This window comes from Oncorhynchus masou, chromosome 5 (assembly GCF_036934945.1).
Source record: "Oncorhynchus masou masou isolate Uvic2021 chromosome 5, UVic_Omas_1.1, whole genome shotgun sequence".
NCBI classification, from domain to species: Eukaryota; Metazoa; Chordata; class Actinopteri; order Salmoniformes; family Salmonidae; genus Oncorhynchus; species Oncorhynchus masou.
In genome coordinates, this window is record NC_088216.1 from 43,508,234 (window position 1) to 43,520,733 (window position 12,500).

The 12,500-nt window shown below is 47.8% G+C and overlaps 1 protein-coding gene across 1 annotated transcript in view; it reads left to right on the top strand.

Annotated features, from left to right (window-relative positions):
* LOC135539624 (plexin-A1-like) overlaps positions 1-12,500 on the top strand; it is a 284,575-nt gene that overhangs the window by 100,727 nt on the left and 171,348 nt on the right. Inside the window, 1 exon segment of the mRNA XM_064965616.1 lies at positions 12,356-12,490. Within this exon segment, the coding sequence (XP_064821688.1) occupies positions 12,356-12,490 (135 nt within the window).

Below are 12,500 nucleotides of genomic sequence, written 5' to 3' on the forward strand. Positions count from 1 at the left end.
TGTGTCTCGCGCTCTCTCTCTGTGTCTCGCGCGCTCTCTCTCTGTCTCTCGCGCTCTCTCTCTGTGTCTCGCGCTCTCTCTCTGTGTCTCGCGCTCTCTCTCTGTGTCTCGCGCTCTCTCTCTGTGTCTCGCGCTCTCTCTCTGTGTCTCTCGCTCTCTCTGTGTCTCTCGCTCTCTCTCTGTGTGTCTCGCTCTCTCTCTGTGTCTCTCGCTCTCTCTCTGTGTCTCTCGCTCTCTCTCTGTGTCTCTCGCTCTCTCTCTGTGTCTCTCGCTCTCTCTCTGTGTCTCTCGCGCTCTCTCTGTGTCTCTCGCGCTCTCTCTGTGTCTCTCGCGCTCTCTCTGTGTCTCTCGCGCTCTCTGTCTGTGTCTCTCGCGCTCTCTGTCTGTGTCTCTCGCGCTCTCTGTCTGTGTCTCTCGCGCTCTCTGTCTGTGTCTCTCGCGCTCTCTGTCTGTGTCTCTCGCTCTCTCTGTCTGTGTCTCTCGCTCTCTCTGTCTGTGTCTCTCGCTCTCTCTGTCTGTGTCTCTCGCTCTCTCTGTCTGTGTCTCTCGCTCTCTCTGTCTGTGTCTCTCGCTCTCTCTGTCTGTGTCTCTCGCTCTCTCTGTCTGTGTCTCTCGCTCTCTCTGTCTGTCTGTCTCTCGCTCTCTCTGTGTGTCTCGCTCTCTCTCTCTCTCTGTGTCTCTCGCTCTCTCTGTCTCTGTGTCTCTCTCTCTGTGTCTCTCGCTCTCTCTCTCTGTGTCTCTCGCTCTCTCTCTCTGTGTCTCTTGCTCTCTCTCTCTGTGTCTCTCGCTCTCTGTGTCTCTCGCTCTCTCTCTCTCTGTGTCTCTCGCTCTCTCTCTCTCTGTGTCTCTCGCTCTCTCTCTCTCTGTGTCTCTCGCTCTATCTCTCTCTGTGTCTCTCGCTCTCTCTCTCTCTCTGTGTCTCTCGCTCTCTCTCTCTGTGTCTCTCGCTCTCTTTCTCTCTGTGTCTCTCGCTCTCTTTCTCTCTGTGTCTCTCGCTCTCTTTCTCTCTGTGTCTCTGTGTCTTTCTCTCTGTGTCTCTCTCTCCTCTCTCTGTGTGTGTGTGTCTCTCTCTCTCTCTCTCTCTCTCTCTCTCTCTGTCTCTCTCTCTGTCTGTCTCTCTCTGTGTCTCTGTGTCTCTCTCGTGTGTGTGTCTCTCTCTCTCTCTGTCTCTCTCTCTGTGATGGCTCAACAACTTCATCAGTCAGCTCGGTGTAACACAGACAGACTAGCAGCATCGTGTAGAATGGGCAGATCGAGTACACTGGTATCATTTTCACGATTTCGCTAATACCATCCAAATAAAAAATATGCAACTTTTTTTCGTCTCATTCAGTAGTTTTTACCCATTCTGGTGAAAAATTGTTGCATATTATTTTCCTAAAAATGGTACTGTTGCTGCTTCCTGTTTTTTTTATAGCAGAATTTCAACACTGGTTTTAAATGTCCAATCTATATGCTGGAATAAGTAATGATATCAAAGGTCCAGTAGCTTATGCTTCACATATGAACACGTGTGGTGTAATAATGTTGTTTTTTGCATATCCCACTCCCCCTGAGACACCCTCGAGGAGTGGGGTCACAGCATGGGACCAGCATTATTAAAAATCAAATCACATTTTATTTGTCACTTTCACTGAATACAGTGAAATGCGTACTTACAAGCCCTTAACCAACAATGCAGTTTTAAGGAAAAAATAAGTGTTCAAGTATTTACTGAAATAAACTGAAGTAAACAATGAATAAATCAAAATGAAAAATAACAAATAATAAAGAGCAACAATAACAGAGTACAGAGTCGATGTGCGGGCGCAGAATCCGGAGTCGCTTCTTCACTATTGACATTGAGACTGGTGTTTTGCGGGTACTATTTAATGAAGCTGCCAGTTGAGGACTTGGTGAGGCGTCTGTTTTCTCAAACTAGACACTCTAATGTACTTGTCCTCTTGCTCAGTTGTGCACCGGGGCCATCCACTCCTCTTTCTATTCTGGTTAGAGCCAGTTTGCACTGTCCTGTGAAGGTAATGGCACCCAGCGTTGTATGAGATCTTCAGTTTCTTGGCAATTTCACATGGAATAGCCTTCATTTCTCAGAACAAGAATAGACTGACCAGTTTCAGAAGAAAGTACTTTTATTTCTGGCCATTTTGAGCCTGTAATGAAACCCACAAATACTGATGCTCTAGATACTCGACTCGTCTAAAGAAGGTGTGTTTTGTTGCATCTTTAATCAGCACAATAGTTTTCAGCTGTGCTAACATAATTGCTAAAGGGTTTTCTAATGATCAATTAGCCTTTTAAAATGATAAACTTGGCTTTGCTAACTCAATGTGCCATTGGAACACAGCAGTGATGGTTGCCGATAATGGGCCTCTGTAGATAATACGCCTATGTAGATATTCCACAGCAACTTCCAGCTACAATAGTCATTTACAACATTAACAATGTCTACACTGTATTTCTGATCAATTTGATGTTATTTTAATGGACAAAAAATGTACTTTTTTGAACGGTAGTGTACATATTACTTATCAATTACCTCGACTAACCAGTGCCCTTGCATATTGACTCTGTACCGGTACACACGGTATATAGTCCCACTATTGTTATTTACTGCTGCTCTTTAATTATTTGTTCGTCTAATTCCTCTTTTTTTATCGTTATTTTTTAGTTTTTTTTCTTAACTGCATTGTTGGTTAAGGACTTGTAAGTAAGCGTTTCACTGTGATGTCTACTACACCTGTTGTATTTGCCGTATGTGACAAATAATATTTGCTTTGATTTGTCATCCTGTCACCGCACATCATGGTCTCTGACCTCTTCCCTACCGGCTGTCTCATCATTGTCGGGGATCACTGTTGTGTCGTCAGCAAACTTAACAATGGTGTCGGAGTTGTGCTTGGCAATGCAGTCATGGGTCAACAGGGAGTACGGGAGGGAGCAGAGCACGCACCCCTGATGGATCCCCGTGTTGAGGATCAGCGGGTTCCTCTTGTCCAGGTGGGAAAGAGCAGTGTGGAGTGCAATCGAGATTGCGTCTTCTGTGGATCTGTTGGGGCGGTATGCAAATTGGAGTGGGTCTAGGGTTTCTGGGATAACGGTGTTGATGTGAGCCATAACCAGCCTTTCAATGCACTTCGTGGCTGCATACGTGAGTGCTACGGGTTGGTAGTCATTTTGGCAGTTTACATTGGTGTTCTTGGGCACAGGGACTATGGTGGTCTGCTTGAAACATGTTGGTATTACAGACTCAGACAGGGAGAGATTGAAAATGTCAGTGAAGACACTTGCCAGTTGGTCAGTGCATGCTCGCAGCACACGTCCTGGTAATCCATCTAACCCTGCGGCCTTGTGATTGTTGACTTGTTTTAAAGGTCTTCCTCACATCGGCTATGGAGAGCTTGATCACACTGTCGTCTAAACAGCTGGTGCTCTCACGCATGCTTCAGTCTTGCTTGCCTCGAAGCGTGCATAGAAGCGTTCAATCTTAGTCCTGTATTGACGCTTTGCCTGTTTGATGGTTCGTCGGAGGGCGTAGCGGGATTTCTTATAAGCTTCTGGGTTAGAGTCGCACTCCTTGAAAGTGGTAGCTCTAGCCTTTAGCTGAGCGTAGATGTTGCTTGTAAATCCATGGCTCCTGGTTGGGGTATGTACATACGGTCACTATGTGGATGATGTCATCGATGCACTTTTATTGATGAAGCCAGTAGCTTGATGTGGTGTACTCCTCAATGCCATCTGAAGAATCCCGGAACATATTCCAGTCTGTGCTAGCAAGACAGTGCTGTAGCTTAGGGTCAAGTGTCTTGCTTAAGGGCAGATTGACAGATTTTATTTTCCCTAGACGGCTCAAAGATTCAAAATAGCAACCTTTCGGTTGCTCGCTCTAACACTATGCCTCCTGCCTTCCTACTGCTACCTAATATTTTGAAAAGCATGAAAATAGAGGTTGCTCATCCGTAATACTGCATCTGCTCTTGCCTTCAAGCCATTATATGCAGAGAAGAGCCTAGATCTTACCCTGACAAAGAGAGAGGGAGCTGCGTTGAGATGGAGGGAGAGGGAAAAGAAGAGCGCGAGATGGGAAAGAGTGGACGAGACTGCAAAAATACTCATTTCGGCCAATAAATGCAACTTCAATCTTCTCAGGCCAGAATTCCCTAGTAACATAACATTCATTTGAACCTGAAGGCAGAAATTACCGCAGAGTGCTTTACCACATATGTACCAGCGTCTCTCAATGTGTGGCGCGTGAGTCTGTGTGACTGTTCAGGGTGCACTCTCTAGCCTAAGTGCCTCCACGCTAGCACTATAGGTCTATTAAATAGACAATTGTGCAGTTCCATTGACCTTTTAGCTTAGGACAATATCTGTAAAGGTTAAAATAACATTTTTGGTCTCTACTCTCTCTCTGCTGTCTTGCTTAGTTCTAACACACACACACACACACACACACACACACACACACACACACACACACACACACACACTTTTATTATGGCTGCTATGGCTACACAGTGTTCTGCCACCTAAGTGAGTGATGTGTTTACTGTGTCCTCGCTATGCTGCGGTTCTACCAAACCCCTGAGTGAGACTGGATGCTAGGAATTAAACTATCTTTTTGACTTCATCACTTAGGGAAAGGTAAAGAGTGAGTGATGGGAGATAAACAGACTAGATGAGAGAGACGAAAGTTTAATTTGTATCCCCCCCCACACCTTCCCTCCCTTCCCTTGCCTGTGCCGCCTGTTCACAGTTAAGTTCCTAAATGCGCATCTCCCTTTCATTATGGGCTGTGTCCCAATGCTCTGCGATGGCCTCCTTTCCACACCCCCTTTCCTTGTCTCCGTTCGAGGACACACGTCCGCCGTCAGTCAACCTCTCCCCTCTTGTACAGGGGACTAGTACTGCCAGCAGTCTTCCATTCACTCCCTCCACCACCTCTCCATTCCTTCTTTCCTCTCCCCACTCAGTCTCCATTGTTCCATTCAAAGTGGGTCGCGTCAAATCTCCGCTTCAACGTGGGGAGCCCTCCCCCACTCCCCCCTCTAACATCAAAGGGTGGAATGTGCCAGAGTTTCCATTATGCATAGCAGACCTAGTTATGTGAAGAGTCTGATCCAGTCAGAAGACTATAGGAGAAGGGATCTGAACGTTTGTGGCGGGTGGGCGAGAGGTGTGTGTGTGTGTGTGTGTGTGTGTGTGTGTTTCACAAGCCTCCTCACATATGGTGGAATGTCACTCTTTACTCCACCTCCCTTTGTAACATCAAAGTTGTTTTGGATGCCATGCAGCTCCACCTGAAGAGAGCCAGACTGTCCTGTCAGCAGCCCCATAGCAAGGCCCGCACTACCAGAGCTCCAAGTCTGGGTCCAAAAGGCGTCTTAACAGCTTCTACCCCCAAGCCAGAAGACTACTGAACGGATAATCAAATGGCCCCGGGACTATTTGCATTGTCCCCCCCCCACACACACACATTTTACACTGCTGCTACTCTCTGTTATTATCTATGCATAGTCACTTTTTACCTACATGTACATATTACCTCAGTTACCTTGACTAACCGGTGCCCCCTCACATTGACTCTGTACCGGTACCCCCTGTATTTAGCCTCGTTACTGTTATTTTATTATTGACCCTTAATTATTCCCCTTTTTTTCTTTTTTTTTTTCTTGTATTTTCTTTCTTTTTTTAAACTTTCTTTTAGTAAATACTTTCTTGGCACTTTCTCCCTGAACCGCATAGTTGGTTAAGAAAGCTTTTCACTACCTGTTGTATTCGGCGCATGTGACGAATAAAGTTTGATTTGAAGGACTGAGGACACGCACAGACACGGTCATGTCATAGCACAAGTAGCAGATGTCTCAGTGGCGTGTGGGAGCAGCCCCGTGGAGCTGTAGCTAGACGGTGTGTTTTAAATATAAAGTAACCTGTCACCTGAGTGCAGGGAAAGCTGGCCCTACTGTACATGCCCAATGGCACCCTAGTCCCCAAATAGGGCACCATTGCCCTGGTCAAAAGTAGTGCACGACATGGGAACTAGGGTGCGACTTGGGATGCATGCCCTTGGTGTCGCTATTAGTTGGTCTTATGCTTGGCAAGCTACCGCACTGTGCAGTCAATTTCTCTGGGTGAAGTTACAATGGGTGAGTCATCCACTTATAGACTCGCACCAGAATCTGTCACATCCATTATTTCCCAGTTGCCGGATTTAAAAAAAAAGAAAAAGGCAGAAAGAATACCTGCGTTCTATTTGATACTCCAAAAAAAAATATGTTTTAAGACTTAATGGCCAAGGGCTCACTTGAAGATTAACTTCACAGTTCAAGGTTTCGGGAAGCTTGAATCCGAGGGGGGGAAAAGAGTTGGCGAGAAAGGGAAGCCACTCTAGACTATTGAGACGTACCCCCCAGGTGGTCACCAAATGCGCTTATATTATGTGGCGTACGCCACTCTGTTTATCTACTCCTACCTGGTGTGTTTGAAAGGACACACCGATGAGGGTGAGGATGGGAGACGTGTATTTGGGATTGATGTTCAGACACCTCGGATAAGTGTCTTCTACACTGTCTAGACAGAGAGCCAATGGAATCAATAGGGGATATTTGTTTTTGCTTGTCCTTTCGAGTCATGCCCAAAACGATGGCTGTATCTTTGTCGATACCCAGTGACATTGTTCCTCGGACCAACTAGTGGCATGCTCATCTCTTTGCATCACTCTCTCTGCCTCTCCTGATTTTCTCTCTCTCGCTCTACCCCCCTCTGTCGCTCTACCCCCCTCTGTCGCTCTACCCCCCTCTGTCGCTCTACCCCCCTCTGTCGCTCTGCCCCCCTCTGTCGCTCTGCCCCCCTCTGTCGCTCTGCCCCCCTCTGTCGCTCTGCCCCCTCTGTCGCTCTGCCCCCTCTGTCGCTCTGCCCCCTCTGTCGCTCTGCCCCCTGCTGTCGCTCTCGCTCTGCCCCCTCTGTCGCTCTCGCTCTGCCCCCCTCTGTCGCTCTCTGCTCTGTCCCCCTCTGTCGCTCTCGCTCTGCCCCCATCTGTCGCTCTCGCTCTGCCCCCATCTGTCGCTCTCGCTCTCTCGCGCTACCCTGCTCTACCCCCCATTCACCATTAAATTATGTCAATCAAAACCATTGTCGCCCTGTCCATTGCATTGTGATCTTTAGCGCCGCCTACACCCGCGCGCGCGCGCACACACACACACACACACAGACACAGACACACACACACACACACACACAGTGGGGCAAAAAAGTATTTAGTCAGCCACCAATTGTGCAAGTTCTCCCACTGAATAAGATGAGAGAGGCCTGTAATTTTCATCATAGGTACACTTCAACTATGACAGACAAAATGAGAAAAGAAATCCAGAAAATCACATTGTAGGATTTTTAATGAATTTATTTGCAAATTATGGTGGAAAATAAGTATCTAGTCACCTACAAACAAGCAAGATTTCTGGCTCTCACAGACCTGTAACTTCTTCTTTAAGAGGCTCCTCTGTCCTCCACTCGTTACCTGTATTCATGACACCTGTTTGAACTTGTTATCAGTATAAAAGACACCTGTCCACAACCTCAAACAGTCACACTCAACTCCACTATGGCCAAGACCAAAGAGCTGTCAAAGGACACCAGTGTACCTATGATGAAAATTACAGGCCTCTCATCTTTTTAAGTGGGAGAACTTGCACAATTGGTGGCTGACGAAATAATTTCCCCCACTGTATGTATGTATGTATGTATGTATGTATGTATGTATGTATGTATGTATGTATGTACAGTGCCTTGCAAAAGTATTCGGCCCCCTTGAACTTTGCGACCTTTTGCCACATTTCAGGCTTCAAACATAAAGATATAAAACTGTATTTTTTTGTGAAGAATCAACAACAAGTGGGGCACAATCATGAAGTGGAACGACATTTATTGGATATTTCAAACTTTTTTAGCAAATCAAGAACTGAAAAATTGGGCGTGCAAAATTATTCAGCCCCTTTACTTTCAGTGCAGCAAACTCTCTCCAGAAGTTCAGTGAGGATCTCTGAATGATCCAATGTTGACCTAAATGACTAATGATGATAAATACAATCCACCTGTGTGTAATCAAGTCTCCGTATAAATGCACCTGCACTGTGATAGTCTGAGGTCCGTTAAAAGCGCAGAGAGCATCATGAAGAACAAGGAACACACCAGGCAGGTCCGAGATACTGTTGTGAAGAAGTTTAAAGCCTGATTTGGATACAAAAAGATTTCCCAAGCTTTAAACATCCCAAGGAGCACTGTGCAAGCGATAATATTGAAATGGAAGGAGTATCAGACCACTGCAAATCTACCAAGACCTGGCCGTCCCTCTAAACTTTCAGCGTGTGTGTGTGTGTGTGTGTGTGTGTGTGTATACGTGTCTGTGTGTGTGTATACGTGTGTATACGTGTGTATGTGTGTATGTATACGTATGTATGCCTTTAACTATTTTACTGAAACCAACAGACACAACTAGAAAGGAAAAGACACACTGGAAAAACCATAGCGATAGTTATCGACTGTCTCCTCGTTGTATCGATCGCCGCCCTGCCCTGGTAAAAACCTATCATCCGCGCTAAACGTGTCTCTCCCCTCACCACGGCTATGATTAGATTCCCTCTGTGTCTGATCCGGAGAATAGCTTGGTTTGATTCAATTAGCCAAACGTTGCTTTATGTTTCCAAACTCCCCCTTTCCCCTCCCTCGCTCCCTTCCTCCCTCTCGTTCTATCCCTCCTTCCTTCACTCGTATTGCTGTCGTTGAGTGGATTGATTTTGAAGAGCAGGGATTCGGTGTGACGGGGCCGTACTCGGGCAACAGCTGGCGGAGACCATCTCTTGTTGACAGTATCCTGATCCTGAAGCCACTCACCGATCCGTCAATCTATTAAGGACATGACGTAATTGTACTCCATTGTACTCCACAACAAACGGGGGAATTATTTGATGTTGATAATATTTGAACCGGGTCTGGTAACCGGGTCCGCCGCGCTCAATTCAATGTCACTTCTCAGGACACAAGGTTGTACAGCGACGTTCCTGCACAGCTGTTTCTAAGACCTGCAGACTTTTGTTCCAGCCCAGTGTTGCACACTCTGTGGAGGCCCTCCACGACCGGAGATGCCGAACCCCAAACCCCAGTCACCTGAACCTTCCCACCTAGTAGTAGAGGGTGATGGTGTAATGTCTGTGCAGTACTGAGTGTAATATCAACTATAGGAAGTACAATCTGGCTGTCTGACAGGCTGGCTGTCTGACAGGCTGGCTGTCTGACAGGCTGGCTGTCTGACAGGCTGGCTGTCTGACAGGCTGGCTGTCTGACAGGCTGGCTGTCTGACAGGCTGGCTGTCTGACAGGCTGGCTGTCTGACAGGCTGGCTGGCTGACAGGCTGGCTGGCTGGCTGGCTGGCTGTCTGACAGGCTGGCTGACTGACAGGCTGGCTGTCTGACAGGCTGGCTGGCTGGCTGGCTGACAGGCTGACAGGCTGGCTGTCTGACAGGCTGGCTGACTGGCTGACTGTCTGGCTGGCTGGCTGGTTGCCTGGTTGTCTGGCTGGCTGGTTGCCTGGTTGTCTGGCTGGTTGTCTGGCTGTCTGACAGTCTGGCTGGTTGTCTGTCTGGCTGGCTCGCTGGTTGCCTGGCTGGTTGACTGGCTGGTTGACTGGCTGACTGGCTGGTTGTCTGGCTTGCTCCAGAGCAGTTGCCAGTTGGGGAAATGTAAATTAAGTCGTGCTTTGATGGTTTTCGCCCTGGTCTATATTCTTTTCCAAGATTTGGAGACACAGATATGCACACACACGCACACGCACACGCACACACACTTTAGCCTCTGTATTTGGTCTCTTTGTGAATCTCCAATCTCTCTGGGTAGAGAGAGGTGCCTGTGGTTAGCTCTAGCTTTATAATTAGCCAGTATATTGGAGTGGTGTCACTGAGAGCCGAGGGAGAGATGGACGAGGCAGATGCTGAAAATGTGTGTGTGTGTCTGAGTCAGAGAGAGAGCGGGGTGGAGAGAATGATAGAATGAGAGAGGCAGAGAAAGATGACCCGTCTCCGACCTTCACGCTGTGAGCAGATAGCGAGAAAACAAACAATTTCCCCACTGCTCCTCGCAGCACTCTGTCTTCATTCTCTCCCTTTGTGTGTGTGTGTGTGTGTGTGTGTAATACAAAAAAGTAAACAACAAAAGTGTGTGTGTGTATGCTACGGTTTGTGTCGATGTGCTGTGTTTGTTGTCTCCTGTGTGCACACACCTTTGTTATACCGAGGTCCAGCTGGGTGGGTGTGTGGATGTGTGGGTGTGTGGATGTGTTCAACTTCATTTATGTGTGAGATGAGATGCGACCGCAAACTAAATGAAATGTATCCTTTGTTCATTGTTCCTTTATCCCCTTAATAAGGTTCATATTTCTTTGGGTGCCCATTGCTTTATCAAGGCTGTGTGAGCTGCCAGCCTCGCTCTCTCTCACAGTTTCTCTGAAAATGTGGCTGCTGCCTCCTGTCTCCCAGATGAGATTGCAGAGCGCACGCACAGGCACGCACAGGCACGCACAGGCACGCACAGGCACGCACAGGCACGCACAGGCACGCACAGGCACGCACAGGCACGCACAGGCACGCACAGGCACGCACAGAAAGACGGAAACACACCTACAAACCAAACACCGACACGCCGACAGATGGGAACACACCCACACACCTACACACACCTACACACACCTACACACACCTACACACACCTACACACACCTACACACACACCTACACACACACCTACACACACACCTACACACACACCTACACACACACCTATACACACACCTATACACACACCTACACACACACCTATACACACACCTACACACACACACCTACACACAGACAGACGGAAACACACCTACAAACCAAACACCGACACGCCGACAGATGGGAACACACCTACACACACCTACACACACCTACACACACACCTACACACACACACCTATACACACACCTATACACACACCTATACACACACCTACACACACACCTATACACACACCTACACACACACACCTACACACAGACATACGGAAACACACCTACAAATCAAACACCGACACGCCAACAGATGGAAACACACCCACACCTACACACCTACACACACACCTATACACACACCTACACACACACCTACACACCTACACACACACACCTACACACCTCCACACCCACACCTACACACAGACAGTCGGAAACACACCTACAAACCAAACACCGACACGCCGACAGATGGAAACACATACACACCTACACACCTACACACACACACACACACCTACACACACCTACATACACACACACCTACACACACCTACATACCTACACACCTACATACCTACACACCTACATACACACACACACCTACACACACACCTACACACACACACACCTACACACAGACAGACGGAAACACCACACACCTACACACATACGCACACACCTGCACATATACACACACACACCTACACACACACACCTACACACACACCTACACACAAGCACACGCGCGCACACACACACACACGCACACCTACACACGCACACCTACACACGCACACCTACACACGCACACCTACACACGCACACCTACACACGCACACCTACACACGCACACCTACACACGCACACCTACACACGCACACCTACACACAGACGGAAACACACACAGACGGAAACACACCTACACACACGCACACACCTACACACACACACACACCTACACACACACACACACCTACACACGCACACAGACAGAAACAGACAAAGAAACAGACGTTATCTAAATCCATCACCTTCATTTTTAGTGTGTAACAGTCTGGATAGAGAAGTGCCACTCTTTGTATTTCTTGCATTAAGAAGTTATTTGACAACGGTTATCTACTTTGTGAACTGTGAATAATTGCGGGACCACAAGAAAAAAGCTGAAAAGCCTTCAGTAGCGTTGCAGCGTCACAACGGAGTGAGGATTTAAGAGCCATGCGATTGGTCCATGAGTAACAACACCATTGGACTGGAGCAATGGGATCGGCGTTGTGCCATTAAACCGATGAGCAGATTATTTTTGTTTGGGAACCACAAACCTCTTCGTCGCCGCTTGGCTACGGAACAGTCACAGCGAGCTTCGTCCGGCAGCGCCGTTTTCCCAAATTTCGGCCGATAGTTGGAGCCACTTGTCTTTTCCCTCCGTCAGGCCTTGAGGTTTATCTGAGGTTTGTTGGCCGCTGGCGCCTTTTCACTTCTTTTGCCAGGCAACGGAATGCAGTCATCTCACATGTTGTCTCGGTCTCTCTGTCTAGATCCTGGTGAATTCGGCGAGTCCCACGCGTCCAGCTCTGCTCTATGAGAACGTGGTGGTGAGTGACGGCCCCATCCTCCGAGACCTGCTCTTCTCCCCGGACATGCAGCACGTCTACACACTCTCCGACAAACAGGTAAGAGAGA